At 42.9% G+C, this 17027-nt stretch overlaps 1 protein-coding gene across 5 annotated transcripts in view; it reads left to right on the forward strand.

Annotated features, from left to right (window-relative positions):
* Window positions 1–615: 615 nt before the first annotated feature.
* Window positions 616–17027, forward strand: part of actn4 (actinin, alpha 4) — a 39688-nt gene continuing 23276 nt past the window's right edge. For 3 of the 5 annotated variants that reach the window (XM_052078216.1, XM_052078214.1, XM_052078213.1), the window contains exon 1: window positions 617–1000. In XM_052078216.1, the coding sequence (XP_051934176.1) occupies window positions 875–1000 (126 nt within the window). In that variant the 5' untranslated portion in view covers window positions 617–874. Of the gene's footprint in view, window positions 1001–17027 lie in introns of all 5 variants that reach the window. The other 2 variants (XM_052078215.1, XM_052078212.1) reach the window with 2 other exon arrangements.

Below are 17027 nucleotides of genomic sequence, written 5' to 3' on the forward strand. Positions count from 1 at the left end.
ATACCGAGTCAGACACGCACACAGAGATCGATAAATACACGCACAAAACTCCACTAGATGGCGCCAGGCGACGTCAAACGTTTGTTCCCGAGGAAGATTTGTCAGACTTGGAATAAGATTTCCATCAACCTTTTCATTTCATACACTGCGGTTCAACGGTTACAAGAATATGCAGCGGTGTGTCGTTGTGTGTATGTAAGTGTATACATTTATGTGTGTGTACATACAAAACTATCACAAGCTCCAAATTTGAGAACTCGCCTTCAAAATAAAAGCAAAAAGAGAAAGTTGATACCATTTTTGAGTTTCACTTAGTAACAATTCCCGTCATGTTTATTCGTTTATTTTTTACTAAATATGCCCATTATCTGATTTGCTTTCATAAAGATAATCACTGTCTTTCAGCATAATTTGTGTTTAGTCCACGAAATAGAGGGATGTACATACAAAATGCTTTTTCAAAATTGTTTGTATTAACTTAGTGTGTGTGTGTGTAAAGTGTTTGTGGGCATTGAGCGAGCTACTGTTTATATATCGTTGTCCCAACATGGAGCCATTTCCTTTATTCTGAAGGCGGCCGTCGGAAGTGTTGTCGCCCTCTCACTGGTAGGAGCGGCCGGGTTCCGCCCAACAGCCTCGCACCACGCTCAGGAAAGCTTTTCTTCTCGCGAGCAGCATCCCCACTCGCCTGCTTGCCTGCGTACACCGGATACTCCAGTCTAAAAAAAGAAAAAGAAGAGACCTTGCACTGTGACGGGCGAGAGAAGGACTCCTTGCTGCGTCGAGCTTCCGTCCCTAACCCGGCCTCTGGTTCGCTTTTGGTTCGTTTGGACATTTTTTCCTCACTGGTCGCTTGACGTTTTTTGTCGCCGACATGGTCGACTACCACGCCGCCAACAACCAATACTCGTCCGGCGGGCCGCAGACCTATATGGAGCAGGAAAATGATTGGGACCGGGACTTGCTGCTGGACCCGGCATGGGAGAAACAGCAGAGGAAGGTAAGGATAAGTAGCCGACTCTGTGATGCGGTTGTGTCGGGGAGGTAAGCATTCAGACCGGCAGGGAGGCAGACAGACTGGCAGAGAGAGAAGGAAGCTGGAGGGTGGGAATGAGGAAGAAAATGGCAAGGGAGGGGCCGGGGGGTCAGGGAGCGAATGCGGGCCTCAGTTGGCCCACTTTCTTCATTATGGCTCCCGGGGCCCGGTCACTTTCACCCCCTCAACTCCCTCCTATCGGATTGTTTAAAATTTGTTTCGCCATTGTTTTCGTCGCGCTGCTGCCACTTAATTGAAGGCATTTCATTTTATCTCCCTTCCCCGAAGCTTCCCAACTGAACGGAAACATGGCACCACTTTGTCCGGAAAAAGTCCAACTCTATCCATGTGTGATTTCTTAGTTTCAGGCTCCGAACGCGCAGCTAGTCCTGGCTTTTCTTGGCCCTCGGTTCGCTCGGCGCCTGCCTTGGTTCGTTTGGCTAACTCCCCGACAGCCGCGGGAGAATTTTGTCAAATAGTTTGTAAAACTTTTCGGAGTGAAGCATGATTTGAGCATATTTGACAATTGTGTGGCTCATCGCCCTCGAGTGTGTGTGGGAGTTTTGGCGTTTTGTACTGGTTAAACGTCATACGAGTATACGCTGCGTAATGCGATTTCTGGTGTGTAAATAGACGAATTACTCTCGGTGTTTTTGAGATTTTTTTTAACGATTTGCAATAGGTCTTTTCAGATTTTACGTTTTGTATGACACTGAACGCTACGCTGTGACTGACAGTCGTGACAATAGTTGTCAATATTGTGTATCAAATTACTTTATTAACCAAAAACAACGAAATGATACCTTTAAAGTTCACAGTACTGTTACTACTGTAACTGTAGAGTGGTCTTTTTCCTCAAATAGTTTTTTGCACTAAAAGTAGTTCACACCTGATTTGCTAGCTGCTTGGAGTGTAAAGTTCAACGTGTGTGGAATTTATGACTTTTTGTAATCAGATAATGGCTGGATGGATGGAGTAGCTCAAATACAGCAAATTCTTATGAAATGACATTGAAGGGAATTCTTTGTCATATTGTCTGAAACTTTCACACTAGAGCAGTTGACCATTACCCGAGTTTATCTCTGGTAACTCCATAATGTGCAAAGTTCATTATATGTTTGTTTGTGTGTGTGGAGATGGGGGGCAGGTATACGATTTTGCACTCACAATGATGAAATGTCATACTATTATACACAACACAATGGTGTGTTTTCAAAATATAAATACACAATCCAAATTTCAAACCACTGTGGAAGTAGATTCAATAATAATTGAAAAATAATCTAAATCACTGCATTAAAAAAAAGACTTATGTTTCCAAGTTCTAGGTGTCAATGCAACATGTTGATTGCATTGGACAGAGGTTAGACTTTATAACTCACTCAATCTTGTATTAAAACTCTACTTAAATTTTTAAATTTAAGTAATCTCCATCCATCCATCAATTTTCTGAACCACTTAATCCTCACAAGGGTCGCAGGGGGTGCTGGAGCCTATCCCAGCCATCTTCGGGCAGTAGGCGGGAGACACCTTGAACCGGATGCCAGCCAATTGCAGGGCACACACAAACAACCATCCACTCTCACACTCATACCTAGTGACAATTGAGAGTGTTCAATCAACCTGCATGCATGTTTTTGCCATCTGGGAGGAAACTGGAGTACCCGGAGAAAACCCACACAGGCCCGGGGAGAACAGGCAAACTCCACACAGGGAGGACGTAGCTGTACCTCTGAACTGTGAGGTTGATGCGCTAACCACTGGACCACCGGCCCCCCATTAAGTAGTATAATAATTAAATTACCATTAAAAATGTGATTATTGTTAACTCTGTCGATTTCATCATGTGACAAATACTCGGGATAAATTTGTCTGAAATGTCACCGTGTAGTTTACAATTGAGCATTGAGTTTTAAATAACATTTCTGGAGGACAGTATATGTTTAAATTCTCAGATTTGGTGTTCTGGTATGTCTTTTCATTGCTGTAGTTTCATTAGATAATAGCACAGCGGGAAGCTTCGGAGGAAGTACTCAAAACTTACAAAATATCAATGAAAGTAGCACAATTACATGTTGACTTGGCAGTGCATGTAATGAATGGAAAAGAGTGAGTGTGACCGTTTCCAGCACTCAGTGGGGAGTGTGTTGAAGGACTAACGAGTAATTATTGCCTAACAGCGTGGAATGGTTTGTGTGTGCGTGTGTGTGTGTGTGCGTGATTCCCTAGTCAGATGACTGAAATACTAACTACCAGCGTGACAACACACCCAACATTCACGGTTTGTTTTTATTTGGCCACTCTGCGTGTCTTTTAGCCATCAAATGCACACCTTACCAACATGTTCCTGAGGCCAAAGTTTGTCCTGAGCCGACCTGGACAATCATTGACTCCCTGCAAACACAAGTGCTCAGTTAGGTGATTGATTGACGAAGGGGCCAAGAAAAGGCGGTGCAGAGAACACTTGACCGATTTCGCTGATCCAACGTCAGCAGTGACAGTGGTAACGTGGGACAAGCGAGGAAATGTTCCTGTGGCGTGGCTTCGCTCGCCCTGCCAGTCATTGCACAAGTGAGCGGTAAAAAGGGTGTGCGATGCACACCTCATTTTGAAGAAGTCGTTTGGAGAGAAAAGGATGTGAATTTGGGCAGGGTCAGACATGACCATGAGCCATGTTTGCTGTGGGAAAAGCGAATCCAGAAGATGCAAAATCAAAGTTGTTTGTACACACAAGTTGTTCTTTCCTTCCGAGTGGGACAATACAAACAGGGAGCAGCAACCGTGCGTAAGGTCGTGATCAACCTGGCTCGGGGTTTGGACCTGTGAATTTGCCGCCTTATGGGGTAGTAACAGAGGCAGAAACCAGAGACTTGCTCTCCATGAAACCTTTTGCGTTGAAAAGAATTGTCTCTGATGTCACGTGTGGTGGGATCATGTCACATATTTAAGACCTCCTTTAATTGTGGTCCAAGATCAATGAAAATTCTTTGGGGTTGCTTCCCGGTAAAGTTGACAATCGACCTTTCACATGTGTGTTCAGTGCATCATTGAAATCTTGGCCTTGCTGCGCCCTTGACGCTACCGTCTGTCACAAGCTGAGCTTTTTGGTGACAGTTCGCCTCCACATATTTCCAGAAGGAGTCAAGGGCGTGTGAAAATGGTGAGGCGGTGGTACTGCAAACACGGAGAAGCGGTAAAAAAAAATGTTATTCGGGAAATAAAGTTACACGTATTCAAATTTTTTTCAGAAGCGTCCCAAGAGGCCACACAGAATATATTAGTTCATTGGGTCATCACCGTTGATACTCCGCTAACAAACACAGTGCGGCTCAGACTCTGACTAGCAACTGTGCATTTTGGCCTATACACTGTCTATTATAAAATATTTATTTTACTGTATCGTGGCCATTTTGTACACCTTGCAGTTTGTTTCAGTTAGCGTTTACAAGAAAGAAAATCATTTTTATGGTTTTATGTTTTGCTTCCTTGTTGTACCCAAGTGACCCAAAGCATGCGACTTCAAAATCAAACCAAACTGCTCCAGATAAATTTTAGTGCTGACGTTCCCTCCTGGGTGTGTGTTTAATTTTCCGCAAAGATAAGATAAAGGATAATGAGAAAGATTGAAATGTAGTCGTGAAAGGAATGACGTAAGGTCCGGATAATCACCCTTTTGTTGTGTGGGTGTGTGTTTCAAAAATTGCTCCAGCCTGTGGTTGTCCGGTGGGATTGTAGGCTGGGGCACCCACCATCATTATAATGACCGTAATGTTGAATTAATCCCAAGAAGGTACCAAGATGCCTTTTTCCTCTGCCGCTGCCAAGGTGCGCATGCTAAGTTGTTGCCATTTGACTCAATTTCCCAAAACTACAATGGGTAAAATTAGTGATCTGGGAATTTTTCCTCTTATTCACTTCTTTACTATCATACACTTTGATCCCATTGTTGCCATTAACACCATTAGGTTGTCTCCAGACACTAGCAATAAGTCTCACTAAGTGGATTTTGAGACGTGATCAATGGAGAGCTGTTTCCATTCCTCATCCTTAAATGAATCCATTCCAGAGGGATTGATGTGCACATAACAGCTTGTTCAGTCATTGAAAAGCTTCATCAGATATTACTTACTGTACGTTGAGTTGATTTATGGATTCCAGCACTTTCCGACCGTGATATAACAACAAACTAGCAGATGGATTGAGCGTCCTGGTAAATATCGCAGACTTGTGTAAATGGGATGATGTGTAACTGTGACCTGACAGGAACTTGGATGGCATTTGTTGTCATTGTGCTGTTATTTGTGGTGTTTTATCTTCTAAGGTGCGTTTACTCTGCGTCAGGTGACAGGTGTGAAACAAAAGGTGGCTTTCACGCAGTTGTTCCGCTTTAGATTCTGACGTTACTCTTATCTATTAGCTTCTTGTCACGCTTGTCGACACAAGGTCAAAACGATGAAGACATCTTGCAAATTAGCTGCTTTTAGTGAAAAAACTTGCAGCCCATCAGATCTTATTCATCGACGATCATATCGTAATTGGCGGGGGGAAAAAACTGATCAGAACGCTCCTATTTACAGTGCATTAACTTGCTTTTATATTTAATTCTAATAGTTTGATGACCAAATGGGTTGCTGCAGAAGTCAAAAGGAACCAAGTGAAATTTTGAACTTTTATCATATAATGTATCTAATTGTGAAATTCATTTTTTTGGATGCTTTTACTCTTTTTAGTTGGCTGCCTAAATGGGTTAGCACTGAAGCTGAAAGTAAAGCTAGGTGAGTGACATTTGATTCTTGGGTGTATTTTTAAATAAACTCTCACTACTCGTGGGACTATCTACATTTCTGCATAATCTGCTGCCGAAGCGGGTTGCCGCTGAAGCCGAAAGTAAATATGAAGCAAACAAAATTAAGAACTTTATTTTTGTGTTTGTTGAAAAACCTATTGTAGATACTGTATATATTTTTTTGTTTTGTGTATAATTTACTTCTGGTTGCCACTAAAGCCAAACACAACCCCCTACTGCTCTTCAACCCGAAGAGCACCACTCGTGCACATCAGTGATTTTGCAACATATCCTAACTTTTGGCAGTAGAAACAAAATAGTGCAGACCTCAGCCAAGGCAGAACAATTCTGATTGTGTCTGGGCGAACAGGGGCAGTGTGAAGCTTGCGAGTCCTCAACATGGGGGAGGGAGCTACTGATGATCCTAAACGCAGTCCTGTCAATTGCAGTCTCATTTTGTCCTTCTCTGTCAGTCAGTGTGAACATCTCTGATTCGCCAAGTCCCCCACCCCCCACCCAAAAAAACCATCTGATTTCAGGTCAGCTGTGGGTAAACCCTCCACGTCCCACTCCCCACCCAACCCCCTTTCAGCTGACCGCCATCCACAATGCCAGTCCAGCAGACGGCCAGCCAGAGGACAGAGCAGTGAGGAATGTAGCCCCCCCATCCCCCCAGTCATACTCTCACCCCTCCATATCTTTTCACCTCCATGCAGCTATTGGACGGCGTGATGACGCTCAGACGGGCTGAGGGATTTTTATGGGGGGGCTGCAACATTCCTTTGGTGCCTCATTGTAGTCTGCTAGGCCGGTGGGAGTGGGGCTATTTGCCGGGAAAGGGGCGGGGTGTCCTGTTCCACCCAATAGACAGACAGACAGATAGAGCGTTGTAGCTTTACACAAGTGGTCATAAAGCACAACATTTTTAAATACATTTTTTAGATTTGCAACTGGGTCTTGGCATAGAGCTAATGTCTTTTAGCGTTTTTAGACGAATAATTTAAATTTAAAAAAAGGGGGGGGGCAGTTTGTGACCGATTCCTGCACAATGGGCGATTTGATCTGGACGCCCTGCAGTTTTTAATGGGCTGAAAAGGCTTTAGAGGCTGCACATACAGTATATTGTACTTTATCACTTTTATTGAACTGTAAAAAGGGTAGAGGAACAGACGAGGAAGAAGCTGTTTGCTAAATAGAAAAGACTTGGAAAGTAATAAAAGATAACTGTGGGGACATATCAAGTGAAAAAAAGTATGTATAAATGTGCATATGTATGTATGTGCTTTAAAAGAAAAATGGTGAATCCTAACACCAGCATGTTTTTGCAAACAACTTAAAGGCTTGAGTAGCCTAAAATCTGTAGAGAGATGACTTTGAGTCTGCAGTAAACCTAACTGGTGATTTTGTACCGCGGATTGTGAGAAAACACACAGGAGAGCATACAAGTAGCCGATACTTGTCTTCTGTCTTTTAGCATTGTCTTGTGCCTATGGCCTCTGAATTGGTGTGGATGCCTTTCTCTCTTTGCGTTGTATTTTTGGAAACGCCACTTCAGAGCTCCAACACAATCCTCTCCACATGCTCCATGCGGCATCTGCCCAGCCCGCAAACCCCACCCTCCTCACAGAGATTATACCCTAGATCAGATGACCGGATTATATCCTGATGTGACTGGGGATTGACTTGTGTGTTTTTCTTCGTGTGTTCATTACACTGCGTTCACTCATCCTAATTTTCGCTACATATAATCAGGCTTTTGGAATACTATGCTCCCAGCTGGGACAGGGCTTGAATGCAGTACAAAATACTGAGGTCGGATTGTTGCCGGACAGTTTATGCTAGTTTAGGAGGGTCAAGTCGCTCCTGACTCGTAATTACGTGTGTAACGTACAGTTGTTATTCAATTAGCGGTCACCTCCTGGAGATAATTGTTTTCAATGCATTGGAATCTTAACTATGAAACATTTTCTGTGGAATACCATCATGGTCAGGGAGTGGCGTAATGATTTGAATTTTGATTATATTTTTTAATTCTTATGTTTGTGTCAACAAGGGTTTTTGCCATACCTCAGAGCAATAGATTTTACATAGCAGCATGCACAGTGCACAGATATGACAGCTGGTTCGAAGGGTTGCAGCGGAAACTGAAAGTGAACATGAAGTGAACAACAATGTAATTAAAAATATACAGCGTATACTTGCTTCAATTGCAGAAAATCATACTTTTATAGCAAATTTCATCCAAATTTTTCTAGTTTACTGTCTGAACAGGTTGCCACTGAAACCACAAAGTAAACATGATGCAAACAAGGTATTTTCTGGACCTTGTGTTCCCTGTTAAATTCATTCATAAATATAATTGTGGAGAAACGTGCTTTTCTGGGTGCGGTAATTTTACCACAGCTAATTTAGTTGCCTCAATGGCTTCCCAATGAACCCAAACTGTGAGCATAGCATCTTGTCCCAGAGACCCAGCCATCGACAAAAAAACTGGTATGCGTCTCGACTTTTATAAGCTTTTAAATCAGCTCCTGTGTCAGGGGATACGGCATTGAAACATAATGCTAAAGGTTGTGCGCTGTGAATTCGTCGATTTGATTAAAACGGTGAACACAGCAGGCAGCAGTTGATGGTGGACATCATGGCGAGATGTGCAAAAATAACGGAGTCGCTAAATCGCTCCGTTTTCCGTCCACTTCAATTCGGCAGTCATTACCTTTTGCCATCCGTCATGGTGCACTCATGTGATCATGTGACGTAGCTGCAACGGGACAATACAAATAATTGGAGAGAGAGAAATATTACCAAAAAGAGGAAACAACTTCACAATTCGAATGTGGAACCTGTCTCAATAGCTTTGTGAATCAACCATACAGTACTTTTTTTTTTTTTTAACTCGGCACCCGATATTGGCAGTGACCCGATGGCCGGGGGCCACGACAGCACTGTGTCCGGCCACCAAACTAGCTAGCTGGCAGCAAGCTTCGCTGTACCAGTTCTGACAGGGCCACCACAACTTGGCTCGACGGGCAATCACTCAGAACGGATTAATGTCTGTATTACCTTTCTGTCTTCATGGATGTATTCAACAGCCACACGAGTCGCATTAAACCACAAGATGTCCACTGGTGCGTGTGGGTCGACCCAAAACCCGTCTGTTGTTTTAAGACAGTGATCCTCGTGCCCCAGATTCATGTACGCGACCCCCCACCCTTATGCCCTTGGGTGTGGAGGGCTCCATTATGGAGGCTTCCACCACACAATCCCTTGAAAATGACTTTCATTTTACACCCTCTCCTCGCGTTAGTGTGCAGTTTGAGTGGACATGGTCAGTTGATTTCGGAGTCCTTTTGGATCATTCCATGTAAAAATCATCGGTCTATCCCAGGATAACGTCTTCAAAATGTATTTTTAAAAATCAGGTCAAATCGAGTGAAAACCTTTCAGAATGATCAACATTTGTCATGCTTATTAAAGCTATCCTCCCACTTATTAATATGGTCCCCAAAATGAACACATGATCGCCTCTGCCAGTAAAGGAGTATTTGCCTTGTGTTGATGATATTGTACATGTATTTCTGATTTATGAATAGACGTGCTGTATGTAGATTTGGGCTGAACAGTCAAATAACCAAAGCAATCCAAAAAAACATCTCGGCACTGATTTTTAATTTTTTTTTTATCTTCCCATAACAGGGCCTAATGATTCTGCAGACCTCTCTGTTTGGGGTCGGTACCTTTAGCAAGGTGAAGAACCACTGCCCTATACTGTATCTCTCTGTAACTAAACACAAATGAATTTTGTGTTCTGGCATTTTCCCTTGAAATTCCAAACACACCTCAAAATTTGAATAAAATCTGCAATTGACTGTTTGCTTTTTAAACACCAATACATGAAAACACACAGCTGACAACTGAGAAAAGATGCTCATGTGAAGCAGATTCCAGCAACCGCTTCCTCATTAACATTTCTACCACTTTTCACCGGCCTAGAAAATCTGTTGTTTTCCCTTGGCGATTGTTTTGTGTGGAAGTTACCAAAAGAATAGGGGGGAACAAAGCCAATTTTCTGTGGCTAACATCACATTTGTATCAGCATAGGCCACGGTTCTTGAGACAGATGTTTGCACTCTCATGTGACCTCTTATGCTGAAAGCAGTTGTTACTTTCCAACTTCCAAGCATTTTATTGCTTGTATGCGTGATGTCTTGTCGCAGCGTGAATGCGCATACAGTCATCCCAATGTCGTTTGCGTTAATGTAATGGATGTTACGGCTCCGATGCAGCAATGTCGCATGATCTCTGTGCACAACTTTCACAGGTCTCATGATTCGATTCAATTGCGATTATAATATCTGAAATTTGATTTGGCATCATGGCGTGCCACATCAATTCTCTATATTACTTTGTTTTATATTTCTTTGCCTTTTGTTTTTGTTCAAGAATGCAAACGGCCAGTTACAAGCTGAATATAAAATAATTTAAACAATATATGGTCACGGCATGAAAGGCCAGGTAGCGCCTTTTTGTATAATGTCTATGCGACAGAATCTTCTATTGCTGCTCCGGTGTCCTCGGCTCGTGTTGAAATTTGCCATTATCGAATACAGAATATGGCGAAAATCCTTGGCTGTAGAGTCTCCCACGGACTGGATTATTTTCTTCCCTTTGTCTAAGGATTGTATTTAGGTAGTCCATGAAAGGCACCAACACAGAATAGCTGGAAAGAAGTCAATCTGGCAATTTCTTCTTTTGTGTTGATATCAGAACTGTAACGCCAATGTTGTTGTTCTTGAAGCATTTTATTGCAGCAGTAGTTAGTTGTGCATTTCAGCTATCAACTGCTTGGGTTGCTGTTGCTAAGCAACCTGATATTACAGTATTTTATTTTTAGTTGCATCTCCACAGCTTCACACAATGGCCAGGTTGTGGACTGTTAACAGCACTCTGGAAAACTGAACATATTAATGGGACTTGTGAGCATGCATAGCATTTCTTAAAAACGGTTGTGGCATCAGCACTTGAGTGTTGATGCGAGAAGACCAAAAATAGACAATCAAAGTGAGAGAAAGTAGCGAAGGAATCCTTCGCATCAACAGAGTTGTGACCAGTGCCACAAGCGTAGCCGGAGTAGCGTGGAGGGCGTTAAAGCTGGAAATGACGATACGGCGAGTCAGACGGCCAACACAGGAGACTTTGTCGACTATATAATCCCCCTCGGGCCAGCTTTGATTGGATCAGATGGGATGGGAGGTTCGCGGCCTACGGCAGGCGTCTTTGCTGACCCACATTAATACCAAACAAGACGGACAACTTTCCACCAAAGAAAACACACCAGGTGTTATCATGGGTACACTCACCAAATTTGGATTAACCAGATTCCTGCCTTTAAACCTCACAAATGTCACATCAGTAACAGAAGAGCTTCTAAAGGGACAAAATTAATGTGTACAGTATATTGTCTGTGGAAACGATGGACCTTTAAATGACTGTGCTTTCAGTGTTGGGAACAAGGTCTAAAATTTATTGGCGCAATTGATCAATCCAACAAAAAGATCAATCAACCCAAAAAAAACCCACCTTTTTATTCAACAGTTTTAAGTGAAAATGTTGACAGTCAAGATATCTGTAACAGTGCAAACAATTACAATTTTAAACTATATTTTTCTGAACATTAAAGAAGTGTTCTGAAACAATTCCACATTTTTTATATAAGAATCAGCAACACAAACCTCTTATGGGGATGTAGTGAACGCATTGGAGGCTGCCGCTTGTTTTTTGTCTATTTCACACACACTGCTGGACACAGCAACAGCAATTGCAGTTTGTCAGGAGCTTGCGTGTCTGTGTGATCTGAATGAGATCGTGAGACTTTAAAGTATCAACGCCAAAATAATCAAAACAAATTATAGGGCAAGATGAAGTAAAAGCTAAACGCCAAGTACAAAAATATAACAACTGGATTAATTCCAATTTGAGAATAAGCAAGTGGTCTTATTGGAAAGGATTGGCCTTCCGTCACCTGTTGGGGTGGAGTAGAAGTGAGGTACAATTACATTTCTTGTTTTGCCTGTGGCAAAAATTGTCTGATTTGGTCATTAAATGTACCAGACGGAACCATCGCCCAAAGAATTGTCTTTTGTCAATGTTCAGGTATTCTTGTGCTTTCCATCCATCATGTTGGTTGGGAAGTGCTTCTCACACTTTATATGTGCGGTGGCTTCAGGCTTGAAACGGCAATAAGCAGAAAAACCACAAAACCCACAGAAACGTCCTTCCTGTCTTGCAATAGGCTGCAGTGGACCGACACGAAGCCCCGCCCAGCCTCTTTTCTACTTGCAGTCAGACCCGAAACTACCACACTGATTGATGTCAATTTAGAAACATGGACATTCTCGTAATTTTTCAATGCGTCCAATTAGCATTTCAGTTGGTCAATATTAGAACAATTAATTCAATACATGTATCACAACTTTATACGAGTCCAGCAGTACTTATTAAAGCCTGTTTTTCAACATATTATCAAGTTGAAAACAAATCTTGACCTGCTTCTTGCAGCTTCTACGTCCTTGACGTTCAGACTTCATTTTTTGGAGTGGCATCGGCTTAAATTTTCTTGCTGCGTTGTTCAGGCTTTAAGAGGCCAGAGAGGTTTGAAGCCTTAAAGATGTACGAGTCTGTTCTTAGGAATGTGGGAGCTAGTAAGTGTTTCTTGTACGGGTCATCAACATGCGGAAACTCTGGATCCTTGCTGGACTTTTTACAAGGACTCCCTTCCCTTCTTCCTCCTGTTCTTCCTGGCAGCATTCTTGACATTTTTTTCTCAGTCCCTCCAATGTAATGTCAGCAGAACACCGCTTATTTGATTTGACTCATGCTGTCTTTTGTGAAGCCACTGAACAGGAGGCCATTTGAGGACACTCCCAGGAAGTCTTGGTTTGGACTGAAGTTGCTTGTCATGTGCTGTCTGTCCAACTTCATGTGTGAGTGTGAGAGAAGCAGTGAGTATGTGGTTGTGGTTGTGTGCGCTTGCTTGCATGTGTGTATGCATTGTTGTGTTAGACCGCAAAAAGCAGAACAATTTTGAGGGGAGGGGGGACTGCACTGTCACCTTGATGGCGGTGTGTCGGCGGGAGCCTGCTGCCCCGTTACATCACTCTCGTCACGGTGAGAGGCGCTTGGGTGCGTTGCCTTATAAGGTAAAAGCTGACCAGGTGGGTGGAGACAAGGAGGAAGAGGCGGGACAGGAAGAGCCCGGGTGACCGGGCTGGCCTGAAACTCTTGTCGAGCTGCATTTTCACACCCTTTGCAGTGCTTTTATGTGATTTGGCCGCTACGTGGCGCGCTCTCTGGCATTGAGCATCTAATTCTAGTGCCATGACACATTACTTGAAAGTGTCCTTGTCATACCGCAAGCACATTCTCACGTTGCAGGCATGCACACCCTAGTGTGTCAGCACTGTAAATGTTTAAACTGTCCCCCCACCCTCAAATAGGAAATACTAGTCATAATCAATCTATAGCCACCAAACATTTATTAACTATATGTTTATAAGGTGCTTTTTTTGTAAAGAGCTCATGTTAAAACATTAAAAAAAATCTGTGTGTGTGCGCGCGCGCGTGCTTTGCGGCACCATTTGTCTTCAATCTGTTGCGGACAGGGTTATCATTCTGCAAATACATGCTAACTCGTATTACCATTAAGTTAGTGGACTGAAAGACCAAGCTATGTTGTTGCTTTACACAGTAGTTTGTTTTATTTTTGTTTCACCGTGAACAACTGATTTGCAATGAATAGTTTGAAGCTTTTTGTGAGGGGGTGGGGGGGGTTGTTCTTTCAGTTGAGTTCGCTGCCACCATACCGCACTTGTATCTCAAGTCTGCACACGCAAGCCAAATCAGAAAATACGTCACTCGTACCTCAAGGCATCACTGTATTTTGATATAGTGGCTTGTTTGCTCTCATACGAGAGCAGCTCAGACCAAATTCCGACAAATTCCCTTGACGAATAAAGATCATTCAGATTCAGATAATGATTCTGGAATGTTAAATTTGTCTGACTTCCTGTCCTGGCTATCAAAGCCTTAAATCTTGCCTGGCAATAATTGGCCAGTCACATTTCTACGTTTTGTTCTCACTGGCTTCTTCTCCTTTTTGGGTCTTTATGTAAGACTGTCAGATTATAGCTTTTCGGTTGGATTGGAACACTGCGGTCAGACCTCGTAAACTTTTAAGTGTTATCAAAGTCCTGAATGAAGTTCTTAGCCTCAATTTGTTTGGTGTTCGCTCTTGCAACAACTGTCACATCTTTACTGCTGCTCATGTTTGAGGAAATAGTTAGGGGGAAGGCCACACACCTCAGTCAATATGAGACACGGGCAGTGTGTGGTGACAAAGTTTAAAAGCATCCTTTGATACGCTGAATGATTACTTCTTCTTTTTCGGAACAACTACTTCCCCCAACTAGTTTCACATGTCAACTTGATATGCATGGTTAGCATCAAAGTTGCAAAATTGCAGTAATTGTTAATGCTGGAATGTATGAATGGGATCTAATGGGAACAAATCGGGAATTTACAAAATTCGATGGTTTACTCAGTGCATTCACTGCTAGCCGTTTTCAAAGCAAAGCAAAAATATGTTTGGGTCGACTTGCCCATCTTAACTTCCCATGATGATTTCCCATTTTTTTGTTTTTTGTTTTTTTTTTAACACCACTGTTCATCTTGAGTGTGGCCATTTTCATGTGAGCTAATTAACACCATGTTCTCTGGAAACATTCCGCTGTCACTTTTAGTAATAAAAGGCCAACACAAACAGCTGATGCTTTGGGCTGGCAGCTCCCTGCGCGCCGGCCAATTGGCACTGTGGGATAATAGTGCTTGTGACAGGAATACACACTCGCGTTCATCAGTGCATGTTTAAAACCAATGATGATAACAGGTTTTTCCTGTGTTAAAAATTGTGTGGCAGCCGCCTCCATGTTAATTTTGTGCCCCCAGCCAAACCTTACTGATATCGCTCAACACAGCGTAAAGCTCCAGCTGTGCTGATTGAGGGATTGATGTCCCCGTGCGGCAACTTCGCATTGTAACTGCAGTTGCAACATTACTACGGAGGCGCTATATCAACAGCAGTGCACAGGAAAGACCTGAAGCAACTACACAAGAAGAAACGACAGATAACCCCCCCGCCCTCCCTCCCCACTGCCAGTCGGTGGTATCAGCATCCTGATTTTCCCTGGCATCATGAGTAGAGCCACAAAAAAGTCTCAAGAAACCATACCTGAAATGCACATCACGTAAGCCATGTTGGATTTCATCTGCTTTTTTTAATGGAAATGTCAATTGCCAGAGGTCCTTCTCTGGAAAACACTGAGACATTTTGTCTGATTGCTACCAATTTTTCCTTTCCTTGTGCACAAGACAGATGGGTTTTTTATTAATTTATTTTTCTTTGTGAAAAAAATAATTCCGTTTTCATTACAAGTGGCTGACATCAAAGTTTGAGGCCTCACTATAAAGCACAAAACTCTAAATAGTCAACACTAGAAGGTTAGCTCTTGACCAAACGTTTTGTGATTGATGAACTCATAAGTGCTTCCTCATGATGAAATGTATTGTCCTGGCTGGTGCACCTCCCAGCATTTTTCGTCCAAAATCTGCTGCGTTGATTGTGTGTTTTAATTGCTGAGCAAATGAGATCATTCATCCGACAGGAAATAACTGACATCATCATGAACTCACAAGCCTGAAGCTGTTGGCATCTAGCAGCCTCAACTAAAATGAACTTTGTTTTTCCATTCAGGTTCTGAAGCAAACATGGTCCGTTTTGATTGGATGGCTTTTGGTCCTCAGGTGGTGCACCAGACTCGCTCGAGTGGGTTAATATTTAACTTCCCGTTCCGCTGGATCTCTTTGCCGCACATTCCTGGACAATGAACTTGGACGTTCTCCCTCCACCCACTCTCGGCTTCCTGTAGCGAACCTCAAGACAGGCAGTGTGGATTAGCTCAGCTGCTGATTGGCCGGGGGGGGGAGAAGTCCAAGCGATGGTGTGATATGAGAGAAACAGACAAACTGGATGCCAAGACCGGTCGCTGATTATTCTTCTGTGATTTCATTCTGCTGTGTGCGCCAACACTTCACTGGCCATAAAAGCGCAGCTGAACAGTGAGATTACTTTGAAAGGCATTTATATATACAAATGGATTTTGGAAGACTTTACTTTGAGCTCCGCCGTATATTTCAGCTTTATAGATGCCATGTCCGCTCTGTCGTCTTTTTTATGTTGTGGTCTACCGCACTGGATGGCAGTATCAGACATGCGAGTAGGTAGAGGTGTCAAGTTGAGGAATGACACTATGTATTTATTTTATTTTTTAAGTGGACAACCCTCCCGGTGATAATTTGGGTCTGTAGCCGACTGAAACCTTTTGAAAATTCAGCGTCTTTAGGCCAGTTCCCCCGCAATAACTCTGAATTTGGTAGGCCTGTCTTTCAGGAGTAAATCCACAAAAAGTCTCGAAGCCATGCCACAGAAGACTCAAAGTCAGGCATATTGGTTCAAAACTACAATTTATGTGCCATTTTGACCATGTCAAGGGGGATCTCTGAACGTCTAACTTGCCCGAGGGAATTTGTCTGATTTTCATCATCTTTGTTTTCACACACAATACACTGAAATGTCCACTTGGAGCATTTCAACATGAGTGTGGAGTTTATATGGTTTCGAAATAGCGTTCTGCAACACCTCAACCTGAACAAAATATTTGGTGTTGCAATGAGCCTCAGAGTATAACAACTTTGTGTCGACATGTTTGGGGTCAGGAACCATGTACATTGTGAGCAACAACGTGCCAATAGTTTAACTGCAAGTTTTTGCGTGTGTGCGTGTACATTTTGAAAGTGCGAGCCCTCAACCTGCAAATGTTTCGGTTGGTGCAGTCTGACCCGCCAACAAAGACAGGAAGCGACATAAATAAATGAACAAACAGCACAGCTTGACATTTTAGTCTGAAAGGACCCCCTTTTCGTTCCCCACCTACCCACGCAGTTCCTGTTTTGTGACATAAGTTGAAGTTATGGAAATATGGCTGTTATTAAAGCAGTGCAAAGGTTTGGACAAAGACCGGTTGACAGTGTAACTGGTCGTCTCTTTTTGGGTCAGGAGGATCATCTTGCACACACACGAACAGGATTAAG

The sequence above is a fragment of the Hippocampus zosterae genome, chromosome 10, assembly GCF_025434085.1.
Source record: "Hippocampus zosterae strain Florida chromosome 10, ASM2543408v3, whole genome shotgun sequence".
In the NCBI taxonomy this organism is placed as follows: Eukaryota; Metazoa; Chordata; class Actinopteri; order Syngnathiformes; family Syngnathidae; genus Hippocampus; species Hippocampus zosterae.